The 12737-nt window shown below is 47.7% G+C and overlaps 1 protein-coding gene across 5 annotated transcripts in view; it reads left to right on the forward strand.

The window, feature by feature from the left end:
* The window catches only part of AP3B2 (adaptor related protein complex 3 subunit beta 2), a 50490-nt gene that overhangs the window by 19156 nt on the left and 18597 nt on the right, over positions 1 to 12737 (forward strand). For 4 of the 5 annotated variants that reach the window (XR_012415288.1, XR_012415287.1, XM_005560319.3 and 1 more), the window contains exons 2-11: positions 1270 to 1345; positions 1568 to 1642; positions 1967 to 2062; positions 9222 to 9382; positions 9623 to 9689; positions 9781 to 9963; positions 10045 to 10328; positions 10606 to 10660; positions 11042 to 11113; positions 12664 to 12726. Coding sequence is in view for 3 of the 5 variants with exons in the window: in XM_005560319.3 (XP_005560376.1) it covers positions 1270 to 1345; positions 1568 to 1642; positions 1967 to 2062; positions 9222 to 9382; positions 9623 to 9689; positions 9781 to 9963; positions 10045 to 10328; positions 10606 to 10660; positions 11042 to 11113; positions 12664 to 12726 (1132 nt within the window). In the remaining 2 variants the exon portion in view is untranslated. Of the gene's footprint in view, positions 1 to 1269; positions 1346 to 1567; positions 1643 to 1966; positions 2063 to 2286; positions 2527 to 9221; positions 9383 to 9622; positions 9690 to 9780; positions 9964 to 10044; positions 10329 to 10605; positions 10661 to 11041; positions 11114 to 12663; positions 12727 to 12737 lie in introns of those variants that run through there. The other variant, XM_073996576.1, reaches the window with a different exon arrangement.

Genomic DNA, 12737 nt, shown 5'->3' on the forward strand with positions numbered 1-12737 from the left:
CAGAGTGAGACTCTGTCTCACCAAAAAAAAAAAGAAAATGTGGCACATATACATCATGGAATACTATGCAGCCATAAAAAAGGATAAGTTCATGTCCTTTGTAGGGACATGTATGAAGCTGGAAACCATCATTCTGAGCAAACTACTGCAAGGACAGAAAACCAAACACCACATGTTCTCACTCATAGGTGAGAATCGAACAATGAGAACACTGGGACACAGGGTGGGGAACATCACACTCTGGGGCCTGTCGTGGGGTGTGGGGAGAAGGGAGGGATAGCACTGGGAGGAATACCTAATGTAAATGACGAGTTAATGGGTGCAGCACACCAACATGGCACATGTATACATATGTAACAAACCTGCACGTTGTGCACATGTACCCTAGAACTTAAAGTATTTAAAAAAAAAAAAAAAGTTTAGTAATTGAAAAAAAAAAAAAAAAAAGGTACCACAATTGGGTTGCTTGGAACAACAGAAACGAATTGTCTCACAGCTCTGGAGGCCAAAAGTCTGAACTCAAGGTGTCAGCAGGACCGTGCTCCCTCTGAAACACATAGGGGAATCCTTCCTTGCCCCTTCTAGCTTCTGGTTGTTTGCTGGCAATCTCTGGCATTCCCTGGCTTGTAGACGCATCTCTCCAATCCTCTGCCTTCACCTGGTAGTCTCCCTGTGTCTGTCTCTTTAAGTGGCTGTCTTTTTTTTTTTAATTTCAATTTAATCTATTTTTTGTAGACACATTGTTTCACCATGTTGCCAGGCTGGTCTGGAACTCCTGGGCTCAAGTGATTCTCCTGCCTCAGCTTCCCAAAGTGCTGGGATTACAGGCGTGAGCCACTGCGCCCAGCCCACATGGCTGTTTTCTTATAGGAAACCAGACATATGGGATTAGAGACCCACTCTACTAAAGTAGGATTGCATTTAACTAATTACATCTGCAACAACTGTGTTCCCAAATAAGGTTACATTCTGAGGTACTAGGGGTTAAGACATAAACATATCCTTTTTAGGAAGGACACAGTTCTTCCTAAATATTAACTGGCCACATGTTTCCCCTGGCCATGTTTCCCCTGGACCCCTAATATTAACTGGCCACATGTTTCCCCTGATCTGTACTTTACTCGCTCCCCCTGGCTCTGTGGTCCCTCTTCGGGTCAGGTCCTGCCTGAGCCTCCCCTGGCCATGTTCCTTCTTTGTGCCTGGACCCTCCTGATTAATACCCCGTCCCCACCCTTGTGCCCTCAGTTGACCTCTTGTACCTCCTACCAGGCATGATGACCTGAAGGAGATGCTGGACACCAACAAGGATTCTCTAAAGCTGGAGGCCATGAAGAGGATTGTGGCGGTAAGAGGGGAAGGAAGGGGCCTCCCTTGGGGTGGGGCCTGGGTGGCCAAGAGCAGCTCTCTTTAGCTCCTTGTAGACCTTCCCTCTAATTAGTTGCTGTGCCTCCCGATTTGTCCCTTTTCCCCTACCTTGACCCCACCACCCAGATGATTGCCTTCCCTCTAATTAGTTGCTGTGCCTCCCGATTTGTCCCTTTTCCCCTACCTTGACCCCACCACCCAGATGATTGCCCGAGGAAAGAATGCTTCAGACCTGTTTCCAGCGGTGGTGAAGAATGTGGCCTGTAAGAACATAGAGGTGAGCACTACCGGGTGAAGGATCACTTGTTCCCACTTCCCCCAGGAACAAACTCAAGCTTGGGGTGAGGAAGGAAATGATTTAGCCCCTGGAGGCCCAACCTGCTCAGAAATGTCCCTGAGCCAGGAGAAGACACTCTATCCATGTCCTTGAACTGGATGTGGATCAAGGTAAAGGACCTGGATACACTAGGGTGCTCTCCCCAGCTGGAAGAATTTGTCCACATGGACCACAGCTGCCTGGGGAGATGACATCCCAGGGGTAGGGGGGCGGGCACAGGTCCCTGCTGAGAAGCCTTCTGCTGAGAAATTTGCTCTCCCCAAGGTGAAGAAGCTTGTCTACGTGTACCTGGTACGCTACGCTGAGGAGCAGCAAGACCTGGCCCTGCTATCCATCTCCACCTTCCAACGTGGCCTAAAGGTCAGGGGTCTCAGTTTTCCTCCCAGGGCCTGGGTCTCATTGGCGCTATCAGAGGAACAGGCCCAGAGAGAGGCCATGAGCATGGGAGCGGGCCCTTTCTACCTGCCTAAAGTTGGGAGGGTCACAGTCAGGAAAGGCCAGCCAGACCCTCAGAGAGTGGAAGCCAGGTTCAGAAGGGCATAAGAGATGAAGTGGGTACCTAGGGCCCCTGTCTGTCTTCCCAGGAGCCTGTGGTAATGGCTGCTTCTAGTATGAACCACTTGAGCCCCTGGAGAGTGGAGAGTTTCTGGCAATGGAGAACCCCTCAACCCTCTTTGTGTAAAGGTGTGAATTGTGGTCCACAGCCAGGTAGAATTCAACCTTTAGCAGTGGCCTGAATCCCCCACACCATTCTCACTGTTTGTTTCGTTTTGCCCAAGGCTTCTAGTTGGATTTACATATGTTAGGTGCATGCATAAGTCTCCCCTGAGGGCTTTTCTGGTTAGTCTAAGATATCTTGAGGGTAAAGACAGCCATTTCAAAGCCATTCTTTCTCTCCATATCAGATTTTTCGCTCTGATTACAACCATTAACTCCCCTATTTTTGCATACCTTTATTTATTTATTTGTGAGATAGCTTCTCACTCTGTTGCCCAGGCTGGAGCGCAATGGTGCAATCATGGCTCACTGGAGCCTTGACCTTCCTGAGCTCAGGTGATTCTCCCACCTCTGTCTCCCGAGTAGCGGCGACTACAGGCATGCACCACCATGCCCGCCTAATTTTTTTGTAGTTTTTGTAGAGACAGAGTTTTACCATGTTGCCCAGGCTGGTCTTGAACTCCTGGACTCAAGTGGCCTCAGCTTCCCAAAATGCTGGGATTACAGGCATGAGCCACTACTCCTGGCCTGGATACTTTTAGTTCAAATTTCTGTGAGAGAGATTGTGAGAGGTCCAGCTCATCTTTTCATATCCAGAAGTTCTGTAGGTTACTGGGTAGATAGGATTGACTGCTCAAATTCAGGGCCCACCCCTTGTCCAATCTGCTATGGCCAGCAAGAGGGGTTGACAGTCGGCTTCTTTGGGGTGACGGTAGAAAGCATGGTCACTTGCATATACAGTTCATTCATTTAGCAAATACTTGGGTGTCTCTATGCCACACATTGTGCTAGGGTTCTTTTTATAAGTCAAAACCATGGAATCCATCTTAGATTGGCAAGTAATCTTTCGGTTTGAGTTAAGGGTTAAGTATAAAAACGAATCTGAAATCGTTGCACAGATTTTCACCTATAGTCTCTACCAACTGCCCCTTTCCCCCTTTTAGAAAATCAGAGCTCATTTAGTCCAACTGAATGTGATAATTTCTTTCTGCAAAGTGCCAAATAGTATTTTAGGTTTTGTAGGCCATATAGTCTCAACTATGCAACTACTCAATTTTGCCCTTATGGTGCAAATGCAGCCATTAACAAGTGGGTGTGGCCATGTTCCAATAAATCTATGTAAAAACAGGCAATAGACAGATTTTATCCAAGGGCTGTAGCATGCCAACCTTTGCTCTAGAACATCTCTAACAGGTATCTTTTCTGATAGGGACCTCACTCCTTCATAGGGCAACTTGCTCCATCTCAAGACAACTACTACTATTTGGGGTGTTTTTTAAACCATTATATTTTGTTGAAACCTCCACAACTATAATTTTAAAAAATTGATTTCAGGCCGGGCGCGGTGGCTCATGCCTGTAATCCCAGCACTTTGGGAGGCCAAGGTGGGCGAATCATGAGGTCAGGAGTTTGAGACCAGCCTGGCCAACATGGTGAAACCCCATCTCTACTAAAAATACAAAAAATTAGCTGGGCATGGTGGCGGGTGCCCATAATCCTAGCTACTCAGGAGGCTGAGGCAGGAGAATTGCTTGAACCTGGGAGGCAGAGGTTGCAGTGAGCTGAGATCGTGCCACTACCATCCAGCCCAGGTGACAGTATGAGACTCCATCTCAAAAAAAAAAAGAAAAAAAAATTGATGTTAGGCTGTACTGCATTATGACTGCGCCTGTGAATAGTCACTGTACTCCAGCCTGGGCAACACAGGGAGACCCTGTATCTAAAAAATAAAATAAAATTTACTACAGGTTCACAAAAGGCATAAATAATAATATAATGAATATCCATATATCCAGCATAAGAAATGACACATTTCTCAAACAAAGCCTCCTATGTATCTTCTCTTGTTTATCATTCATACATATGTATTTATTCCTGAGCTAGTAATTTGCATATTGTTAAGCAATATAAAATGTTTTATAAATGGTGTCATCATACTATATATGTATTCCTTTAAAACTTGTTTTTTTGTTGTTGTTGTCACTGGCTTTTGGTCTCTCCTGCATGTTGGAACCAATCATTTTAATCCAGCCTTCTCCCTTCTTTTTATCTGCCCAGGCTAGGGCTGTGTTCACTGTCTTAGGAGATCCCTCATGGAATCAAACCTCTGACTGGCAAGCAGATAATCTAGGTCTCCCTACATCCTGTCTTTGTGCAGTTGGTCCCTTGAACCCCCTGTGAAACCCTACTCTATTTCATTTTATTGATTTAGCACAGGGTCCAAGCCAGGGTAATTCTGAATCTTAATTATGTTCCTCCTGATTTTGTGTCTTCTTTCAAGATACTGATAAGCTATTTGGACCAGGGCAAAAGACTGAGGCATAGCATGTTTCCAGGTTGACATTGATCTGTTAATAAACCTTCTCCAAGTACATTTCACCAAGTTGTAGACCCACCTGACTGTACAGACAGCTGGCATTTTTCTATCTTGTTAGGAAGGATCTTATTCAATAGCAATAAATAAATAAATAAATAAATAACACCTTTCATGTGCAAAGGGTTGTGGGTGACACAGAGATAAAACAGATGTGAATTCTGCTCTTAAAAATGCTTGACTATTAGGTGAAACAAAAGGCCTAATGGCAATGCAGGAAATGCTATGAGACTTCCACAAACATATCACTGAAATCAAGATACAAAGTACTAATATCCACTGTCCTAGTTACCCCATCAAAAGGAAAACAGATTTTTTTTGATAACTTTCTGTGAATCTGTAATCATTTCCCAAATAAAATGTTCACACACAAAAAAGGAAAATGGGTTTTAGCAGTTGATGTGACTATTTGTCTCTAAGAAAACAGAGACTCCTTCCTTTTTAATAAATGCTTCTAACCCATCTGTTTAAAAGTCAATTCCAGAATTTTGTCAGGAATTAGCATCAATTTTGCCCGCAATTGTGAGGATCTTTTCTTTCTCCATTTCAGAAAGTCACGGTAACAGCTACCCTTCTTTAGTGTTCCTATTCCCATCATTCTCTAAGATTAATAGTACAGGCACATCTCATTTTATTGCACTTTGCAGATATTGCACTTTGCAGATATTGCACGTTTTACAAATTGAAGGTTTCTGGCAACCCTACATCAATCAAGTCTATTAGTGCCATTTTTCCAACAGTATGTCCTCACATTGTGCCTCTGTCACATTCTGGTAATTCTCACAATATTCCAGACTTTTAAATGATTATTATATGTTATGGTGATCAGTGATCTTTGATGTTACTATTGTAATTGTTTTGGGGTGCCACAAACCATGCCCAGAGATGAAAGTGAAATTAATCAATAAATGTTGTGTGTGTTCTGACTGTTCCCCCATCTCCTTCACCGTGGGCCTCTTTATTCCCTGAGACACAACAATATTGAAATTAGACCAATTAATAACCCTACAATGGCCTCTTAAGTGTTCAAGTGAAAGGAAGAACCACACATCTCTCACTTTAAATCAAAAGCTAGAAATGGTTAGGCTTACTGAGGAAGGCATGTTGAAAGCCGTGATAGGCTGAAAGCTATGCCTCTTGCTCCAAACATTTAGCAAGTTGTGAATGCGAAGTAAAAGTTCTTGAAGGACATTAAAATTGCTACTCCAGGCTGGGTGTGGTGGCTCACACCTGTAATCCCAGCACTTTGGAAGGCCGAGGCAGGAGGATCACTTGAGACCAGGGGTTCAAGACTATCCTGGGCAACAGAGCAAGAACATTTCTACAAAAATTTGTTAAAAATTAGCCTGGTGTGGTGGTATGCACCTGTAGTCTTAGCTACTTGGAAGGCTGAGGTGGGAGGATCACTTGAACCCAGAAGTTTGAGGTGCTACTCCAGAAAACACATGAATGATAAAGAAAGCAAGACAGGCTTATTGCTGATATAGGAAAATTTAAGTGGCCTGGATAGAAGATCAAACCAGCTACCACATTCCCTTAAGCCAAAGCCTAATTTATATGCAGGTCTTAAATCTCTCCAATTCTATGATGGCTAAGAGAGATGAGGAAGCTACAGATGAAAAGACGGAAGCTAGTGGAGGTTGGTTCATGAAGTTTAAGTACAGAAGCCATCTCCATAACAAAAAAATGCAAGGTGAAGCAAAAGTGCTGATGGAGAAGCTGCAGCAAGTTGTCCAGAAGGTCTAGCTAAGATCACTGATGAAAGTGACTGTGTTCAACAAGAGATGCTCAGTGTAAATGAAATAGCCTCTTACTGGAAGAAGACAACATCTAGCACTTTCCTACGTAGAGAGGAGAAGTCAATACCTGGCTTTAAAAAACAGGCTGACTCTTGTTAGGGACTAATGCAGCTAGTGACTTTAAGTTAAGGCCAGTGCTCACTGACCATTCTGAATATCCTGGAGTCCTTAAGAATTGTGGCAGATCTCCTCTGCCTGTGCTCCATAAATGGAACAACAATGCCATGACAACATATCTGTTTGCAGTTACGGTTTACTGAATTTTTTAAGCCCATTGTTGATACCTACCGCTTAAATATTCCTTTCATAGTATTACTGCTCTATGACAATGCATTTGTTCACTCAAGAGCTCTGATGGAGAGGTACAAGGAGATTAATGATTTCATGCCTGCTAACACAAGATCAGTTCTGCAGCCTATGGATCAATGAGTAATTTTGACTTTCAAGTCTTATTATTTAAGAAATACATCTCATAAAGCTAGAGCTGCTGTAGATAGTGATTCCTCTCATGGATCTGGACAAAGTAAATTGAAAACCTCCTGGAAAGGATTCACCATTCTAGGTGCCATTAGGAACATTCATGATTCATGGGAGGAGGTCAAAATATTAACATGAACAGGAGTTGGGAAGAAGTTGATTCTAAACTCCATGGATGACTTTGAGGGGTTCACTACTTCAGTGGAGGAAGTAACTACATATGTGATGGAAATAACAAGAGAAGTAGAATTAAAAGTGGAGCCTGAAGATGTGACTGAATTGCTGCAATCTCATGATAAAACTTGAATGGATGAGGACTTGCTTCTTATGAACACAGAAAGTCCTTTTTTTTTTTTTTTTTTTTTTTTTTTTGAGACGGAGTCTCGCTCTGTAGCCCAGGCTGGAGTGCAGTGGCCGGATCTCAGCTCACTGCAAGCTCCGCCTCCCGGGTTTACTCCATTCTCCTGCCTCAGCCTCCCAAGTAGCTGGGACTACAGGCGCCCGCCACCTCGCCCGGCTAGTTTTTTATGTATTTTTAGTAGAGACGGGGTTTCACCGTGTTCGCCAGGATGGTCTCGATCTCCTGACCTTGTGATCCGCCTGTCTCGGCCTCCCAAAGTGCTGGGATTACAGGCTTGAGCCACCGCGCCCGGCCAGAAAGTCCTTTCTTAAAATGGAATCTACTCCTGGTGCAGATGCTGTGAACATTGTTGAAATGACAACAAAGGATTTAGAATATTACATAAACCTAGTTGATAAAGCAGAGGCAGAGTTTAAGAGGATTGACTTCAATTTTTTTTTTTTTTGGTAGAGACTGGGGTCTCCCTATGTTGCCCGGGCTGGTCTTGAACTCCTAGGCTTAAGCAATCCTCCTACCTCAGCCTCCCAAAGTGTTGGGATTACAGGCACAAGCCATCACACGCAGCCTACATTGGTTTTTAAGACATAATGCTATTGCGTGCTTAGTAGACTACAGTATATTGTAAATGTAACTTTTTCTTTCTTTCTTTTTTTTTTTTTGAGATACGATCTCACTCTGTTGCTCAGTCTGGAGTGCAGTGGCGTGAACATATATAGCTCACTTCGGCTTCCAACTTCCTGGGCTCAAGTGATTCTCCCACCTCAGCTTCCCAAGCAGCTGTAACTATAAGCATAACTTGTATGTACCAGGAAACAAAAAATTTATGTAACTCATTTTAGTGTGATATTTGCTTTATTGTTGAGGTCTAGAATCAAACCCACAATATCTCCGAGGTATGCCTGTAATATATAGCTGCTGCTGCTGATAGTGGGAAGAAGTCCTAAGCCCCATGATCACAATACAGTGTAACTAACGCTTTTATACATTCTGTATAGGGTGCAATAGGAATAAAGAGGAAGGGCTTGGGGCCAGGCGTGGTGGCTCACGTCTGTAATCCCAGTATTTTGGGAGGCCGAGGTGGGCGGATCACTTGTGGCCAGGCGTTCGAGACCAGCCTGGCCAACATGGCAAAACCCCATCTCTACTAAAAATACAAAAAATTAGCTGGGTGTGGTGGTGCATGCCTGTAGTCCCAGCTACTCGGGAGGCTGAGGCAGGAGAATCGCTTGAAACCAGGAGGCGGAGGTTGCAGTGAGCCGAGATTGTGCCACTGCACTCCAGCCTGGCCACAGAGTGAGACTCCATCTCAAAAAAAAAAAAAAAAAAAAAAAGGAAGGGTGTAGGCCTGTTTTAAACACTGTGGAAGAACAGCAGCTTTTGCAATGATTTCTGGGAGAAAGGAGTGTAAGGTTGAACTCCGGAAGGGATACCAGCCTGCATGTGCTGGGCAGTCACCTCAGGCATTAAAACAGATACCCCCAAAAAAACCCTTACAAGGAACAGAAAATGTTTAAGGTGTTTCAGCAACTTTAGGCGTTCTGAACGCTTTTCAATCTTTCTGGAAGTGAAGCTACCCATTGCAACACCTGTTCAGGTGTCAGATTTCTGCAACCAGAGCCAAAATTAAGTGTCCCCTAGGTATCCAGCACTGGCACACCATTCAGGCTTCAGTCAGGGGGCAGGGAAGCAAGAACTGGTGGTCGCTGGGGACAGTGACTTCCAAAGGTGTGGTCCCCCTCCATCAGGTCACCTCGTGCTCTTTCATAGCTCTGCCTCCACCTCTGCCTTTAGGACCCCAACCAACTGATTCGTGCCAGTGCCCTCCGTGTCCTCTCTAGCATCCGTGTGCCCATCATAGTGCCCATCATGATGCTAGCTATCAAGGAAGCCGCCTCGGACATGTCACCCTATGTGCGGAAAACAGCTGCCCACGCCATCCCTAAACTTTACAGGTATGCCCCAGCCCTGTCCCACGCTCCCCAGGAGGCTGGCTCCTAAGTTCCCAACCGACCCCTGGCCTTTCCTAAGTCTTGCCCGCTGCTTCTCAGAGGGTTTGAGGAGGGCAGTTTGGGGGACTGACAGAGATGGAGGAGAACAATAAGGTTGGGGCGCCTGAGGTGAGCATGGCTTGGACAGATATTGGGAAGGCTGGGGCTGAGTGTGGCAAATTCCCCTACTGATTTCTCCCTCAGTTTGGACTCTGACCAGAAGGATCAGCTGATAGAAGTCATTGAGAAGCTTCTGGCTGACAAGACCACGGTGCGGTATAGGGGCACTCTGGGAGGGGTGGTGACTGACAGCCGGCCTTCCACCCTTCGCGTTCACCCCCTCGCCTTTGTTCTTTCCGCAGCTGGTGGCGGGCAGCGTGGTGATGGCCTTCGAGGAGGTCTGCCCGGAGCGCATCGACCTGATTCACAAAAACTACCGGAAACTCTGTAACCTGCTGATCGACGTGGAGGAGTGGGGCCAGGTGGTCATCATCAGCATGCTCACCCGCTACGCCCGCACGCAGTTCCTGAGCCCCACCCAAAACGTGAGTGGGCCCCGCCCCGGCAGAGCGGACGGAAGGGTGTCCCAGGGAGGCGCCCACAGGCCCGTCGGTCTCCCTGTCCAGGAATCCCTGCTAGAGGAGAACGCGGAGAAAGCCTTCTACGGCTCAGAGGAGGACGAGGCCAAGGGCGCGGGGTCTGAGGAGACGGCCGCCGCGGCGCTCCCCGCTCGAAAGCCCTATATCATGGATCCCGACCACCGGCTGCTGCTGCGCAACACCAAACCCCTGCTGCAGAGCCGCAGCGCCGCGGTGGTCATGGCGGTGGCGCAGCTCTACTTCCACCTGGCGCCCAAGGCGGAAGTGGGCGTCATCGCCAAGGCGCTAGTGCGCCTGCTGCGCAGCCACAGGTGCGCTGCGGCCCCGGCCCCGGCCCCGGCCCCGCCCCCGCCCCCGGCCCGTCTTCGTCTTAAGCCCTGTCCCACGCCCCGCCACACGGGCTGCCCGGCTCCGCCCCCTCATGCCCACCAACCGCTTCCCCCTCTGCCCAGCCGCTCCACACTGACCGCAGGCTTGCCCTTCGCACTGGTCCTCTCCCCGCAACGACTTGCCCCACCTTTTCCCCTCATCCGCTGCCCCTTGCCCCAGCCGAGGGGCCCGGGGTGCTCTGACCCATCCTCTCCGCAGTGAGGTGCAGTACGTTGTGCTCCAGAACGTGGCCACCATGTCCATCAAGCGCCGGGTGAGCCTGCTACCGCAGCCTGTCCTCGCTGTCCGAGGGCCGCTTCTGCGGGCACGGAGGCGCTGTCGGGGCTGGGACTGGGACCGGGGCTGGCGAAAGGGAAGATGGAGGAATACCCTGGCTGTGCAGAGGATGGGGCAGGGGAGGCTCCAAACACAGATGGGGAACAGGGCCTGAATCCTGAGGGGCCGCTGAGAGGGGATGCGCCGTGGAGAAAGAGCTGGTCAAATCTGAGATGGACGAGGGAAGACTTGAGAAGTGGAGGGCAGTGGTGAGGAGGGAAGGATCCTGGGCACTGGGTCAGGATAGGAGGGGTGCCTCTGGGCAGCGAGGCAGGCCTGGGGCTTTGGTGGAGCTCCCTGGCTGCCTCTCTTGTGCCAGGGTATGTTTGAGCCCTACCTGAAGAGCTTCTACATCAGGTCCACCGACCCCACCCAGATCAAGATCCTGAAGGTGAGTGAGGGACAGAAGTGCATGTGGCTCCCAGCCCTCCCCACCCCATGTACCCACTCAAATAACTCACAGTGGCCCCCCTGGTGCCTGCCTATTTCTAAGGCTGAGCCCAGGAGCCCATGACTGCCCCAGCGAGAGCTGTTTGTTCAGGGAGCTGGGCTAAGGAGGGTCAGGGGAGAAGGGAACTAACTGCTTTTTGCCTAGTACCTGGTACACACCTGCTACTCTTCATGAATGAAGTAACCTGATACCACCTCTTAATAATCCCAGGATGTGTACATTATATTCCTTTTTTAAAAATATAGACTCTGGCCGGGCACAGTGGCTCACGCCTAATCCCTGCACTTTGGGAGGCTAGGCAGGCAGATTGCCTGAGGTCGGGAGTTCAAGACCAGCCTGGCCAACATGGCAAAACCTCGTCTCTACTAAAAATACAAAAATTAGCCAGGCGTGGTGGCAGACGCCTGTAATCCCAGCTACTCGGGAGGCTGAGGTTGGAGAATTGCTTGACCTTGGAAGGCAGAGGTTGCAGTGAGCTGAGATCGCGCCATTGCAGTCCAACCTGGGTGATGAGAGAAACTCCATCTCAAAAGAAAAAAAAATAGACTCTGGGAGGTAACTGCCCCAGGTCACACAATTCTGCTGACTCCAAGGTTCATGCTTTTCTCTCCACCCACAGTGTTATGGCCCCCACACACCTGCCCCCTCACGCTTTCCTGCAAACGTTCATAGACGAGGAAAGTGGCAGGAGCCCATACCTCCATTTGATTCCTGCTCTGCTGCTTCATTATTGAGTGATTTCCTTCAGCAACAGTTAATCCTCCTAACCCTTGTGAACATCCACTATGTTCTAGGGGTACATGATGGAGCAAACTAATCAGGGACCTTGCCTTCGTGGAGCTTACAGATGCAGGGAGGAGGATACATTAAGCAGCTAATCACAAGGCAAATGTAAAAGTCCATTTACAAAATATGGAAGAAAGTGTGGAGAGCTATAAGGGCATAAAATAGGGAGAACTAATCTAGTCTGGTGCCAGGGAAGGTTTTCTGGAGGATATGAGACTTGAGCTGAAGCCAGAGAGATGAACATGAATTATATGAGGACAGAAGTGGGAAGAACTGCTCCACACAGAGGAAACAGCATCTTCGAAGACCCTGGGTTAGGAAATGGAGTGGGATTGGGGCCTGGAAGACAAGGCGGAGAGTGATAGGAGATGGGAGGTAGACAGCAAGCAGATCATTCAGGGACTTACAGACCATGGTGAATACAATGGTCTCCATCCTGAAAGCAATAGGAACCTTTACGTTTTCAATGGAGTAGGGCGGTGACATGGTCATACTGTAAGCATACTCTGTAGGGAATCCATTTAAGAGGCAAACTGGTCCTCTTGATTTTTAGACAAGTTTTGTAACCTGTCAATTCCCTCATCAGTCTGAGGATGATGCCAGTTTGTCATGAGGATTGTTTTCTGGTCTGTGAAGTGTTTTTGGAAGGAAAGTACAGAAAGCCCACTGGCCACCCCTCTCTGCCTCTTCACCCCTCCCTGCAGCTGGAAGTGCTGACCAACCTGGCCAATGAGACCAACATTCCTACTGTCCTACGGGAATTCCAGGTACAGGCCAG

This window comes from Macaca fascicularis, chromosome 7 (genome assembly GCF_037993035.2).
Source record: "Macaca fascicularis isolate 582-1 chromosome 7, T2T-MFA8v1.1".
Classification (NCBI taxonomy): domain Eukaryota; kingdom Metazoa; phylum Chordata; class Mammalia; order Primates; family Cercopithecidae; genus Macaca; species Macaca fascicularis.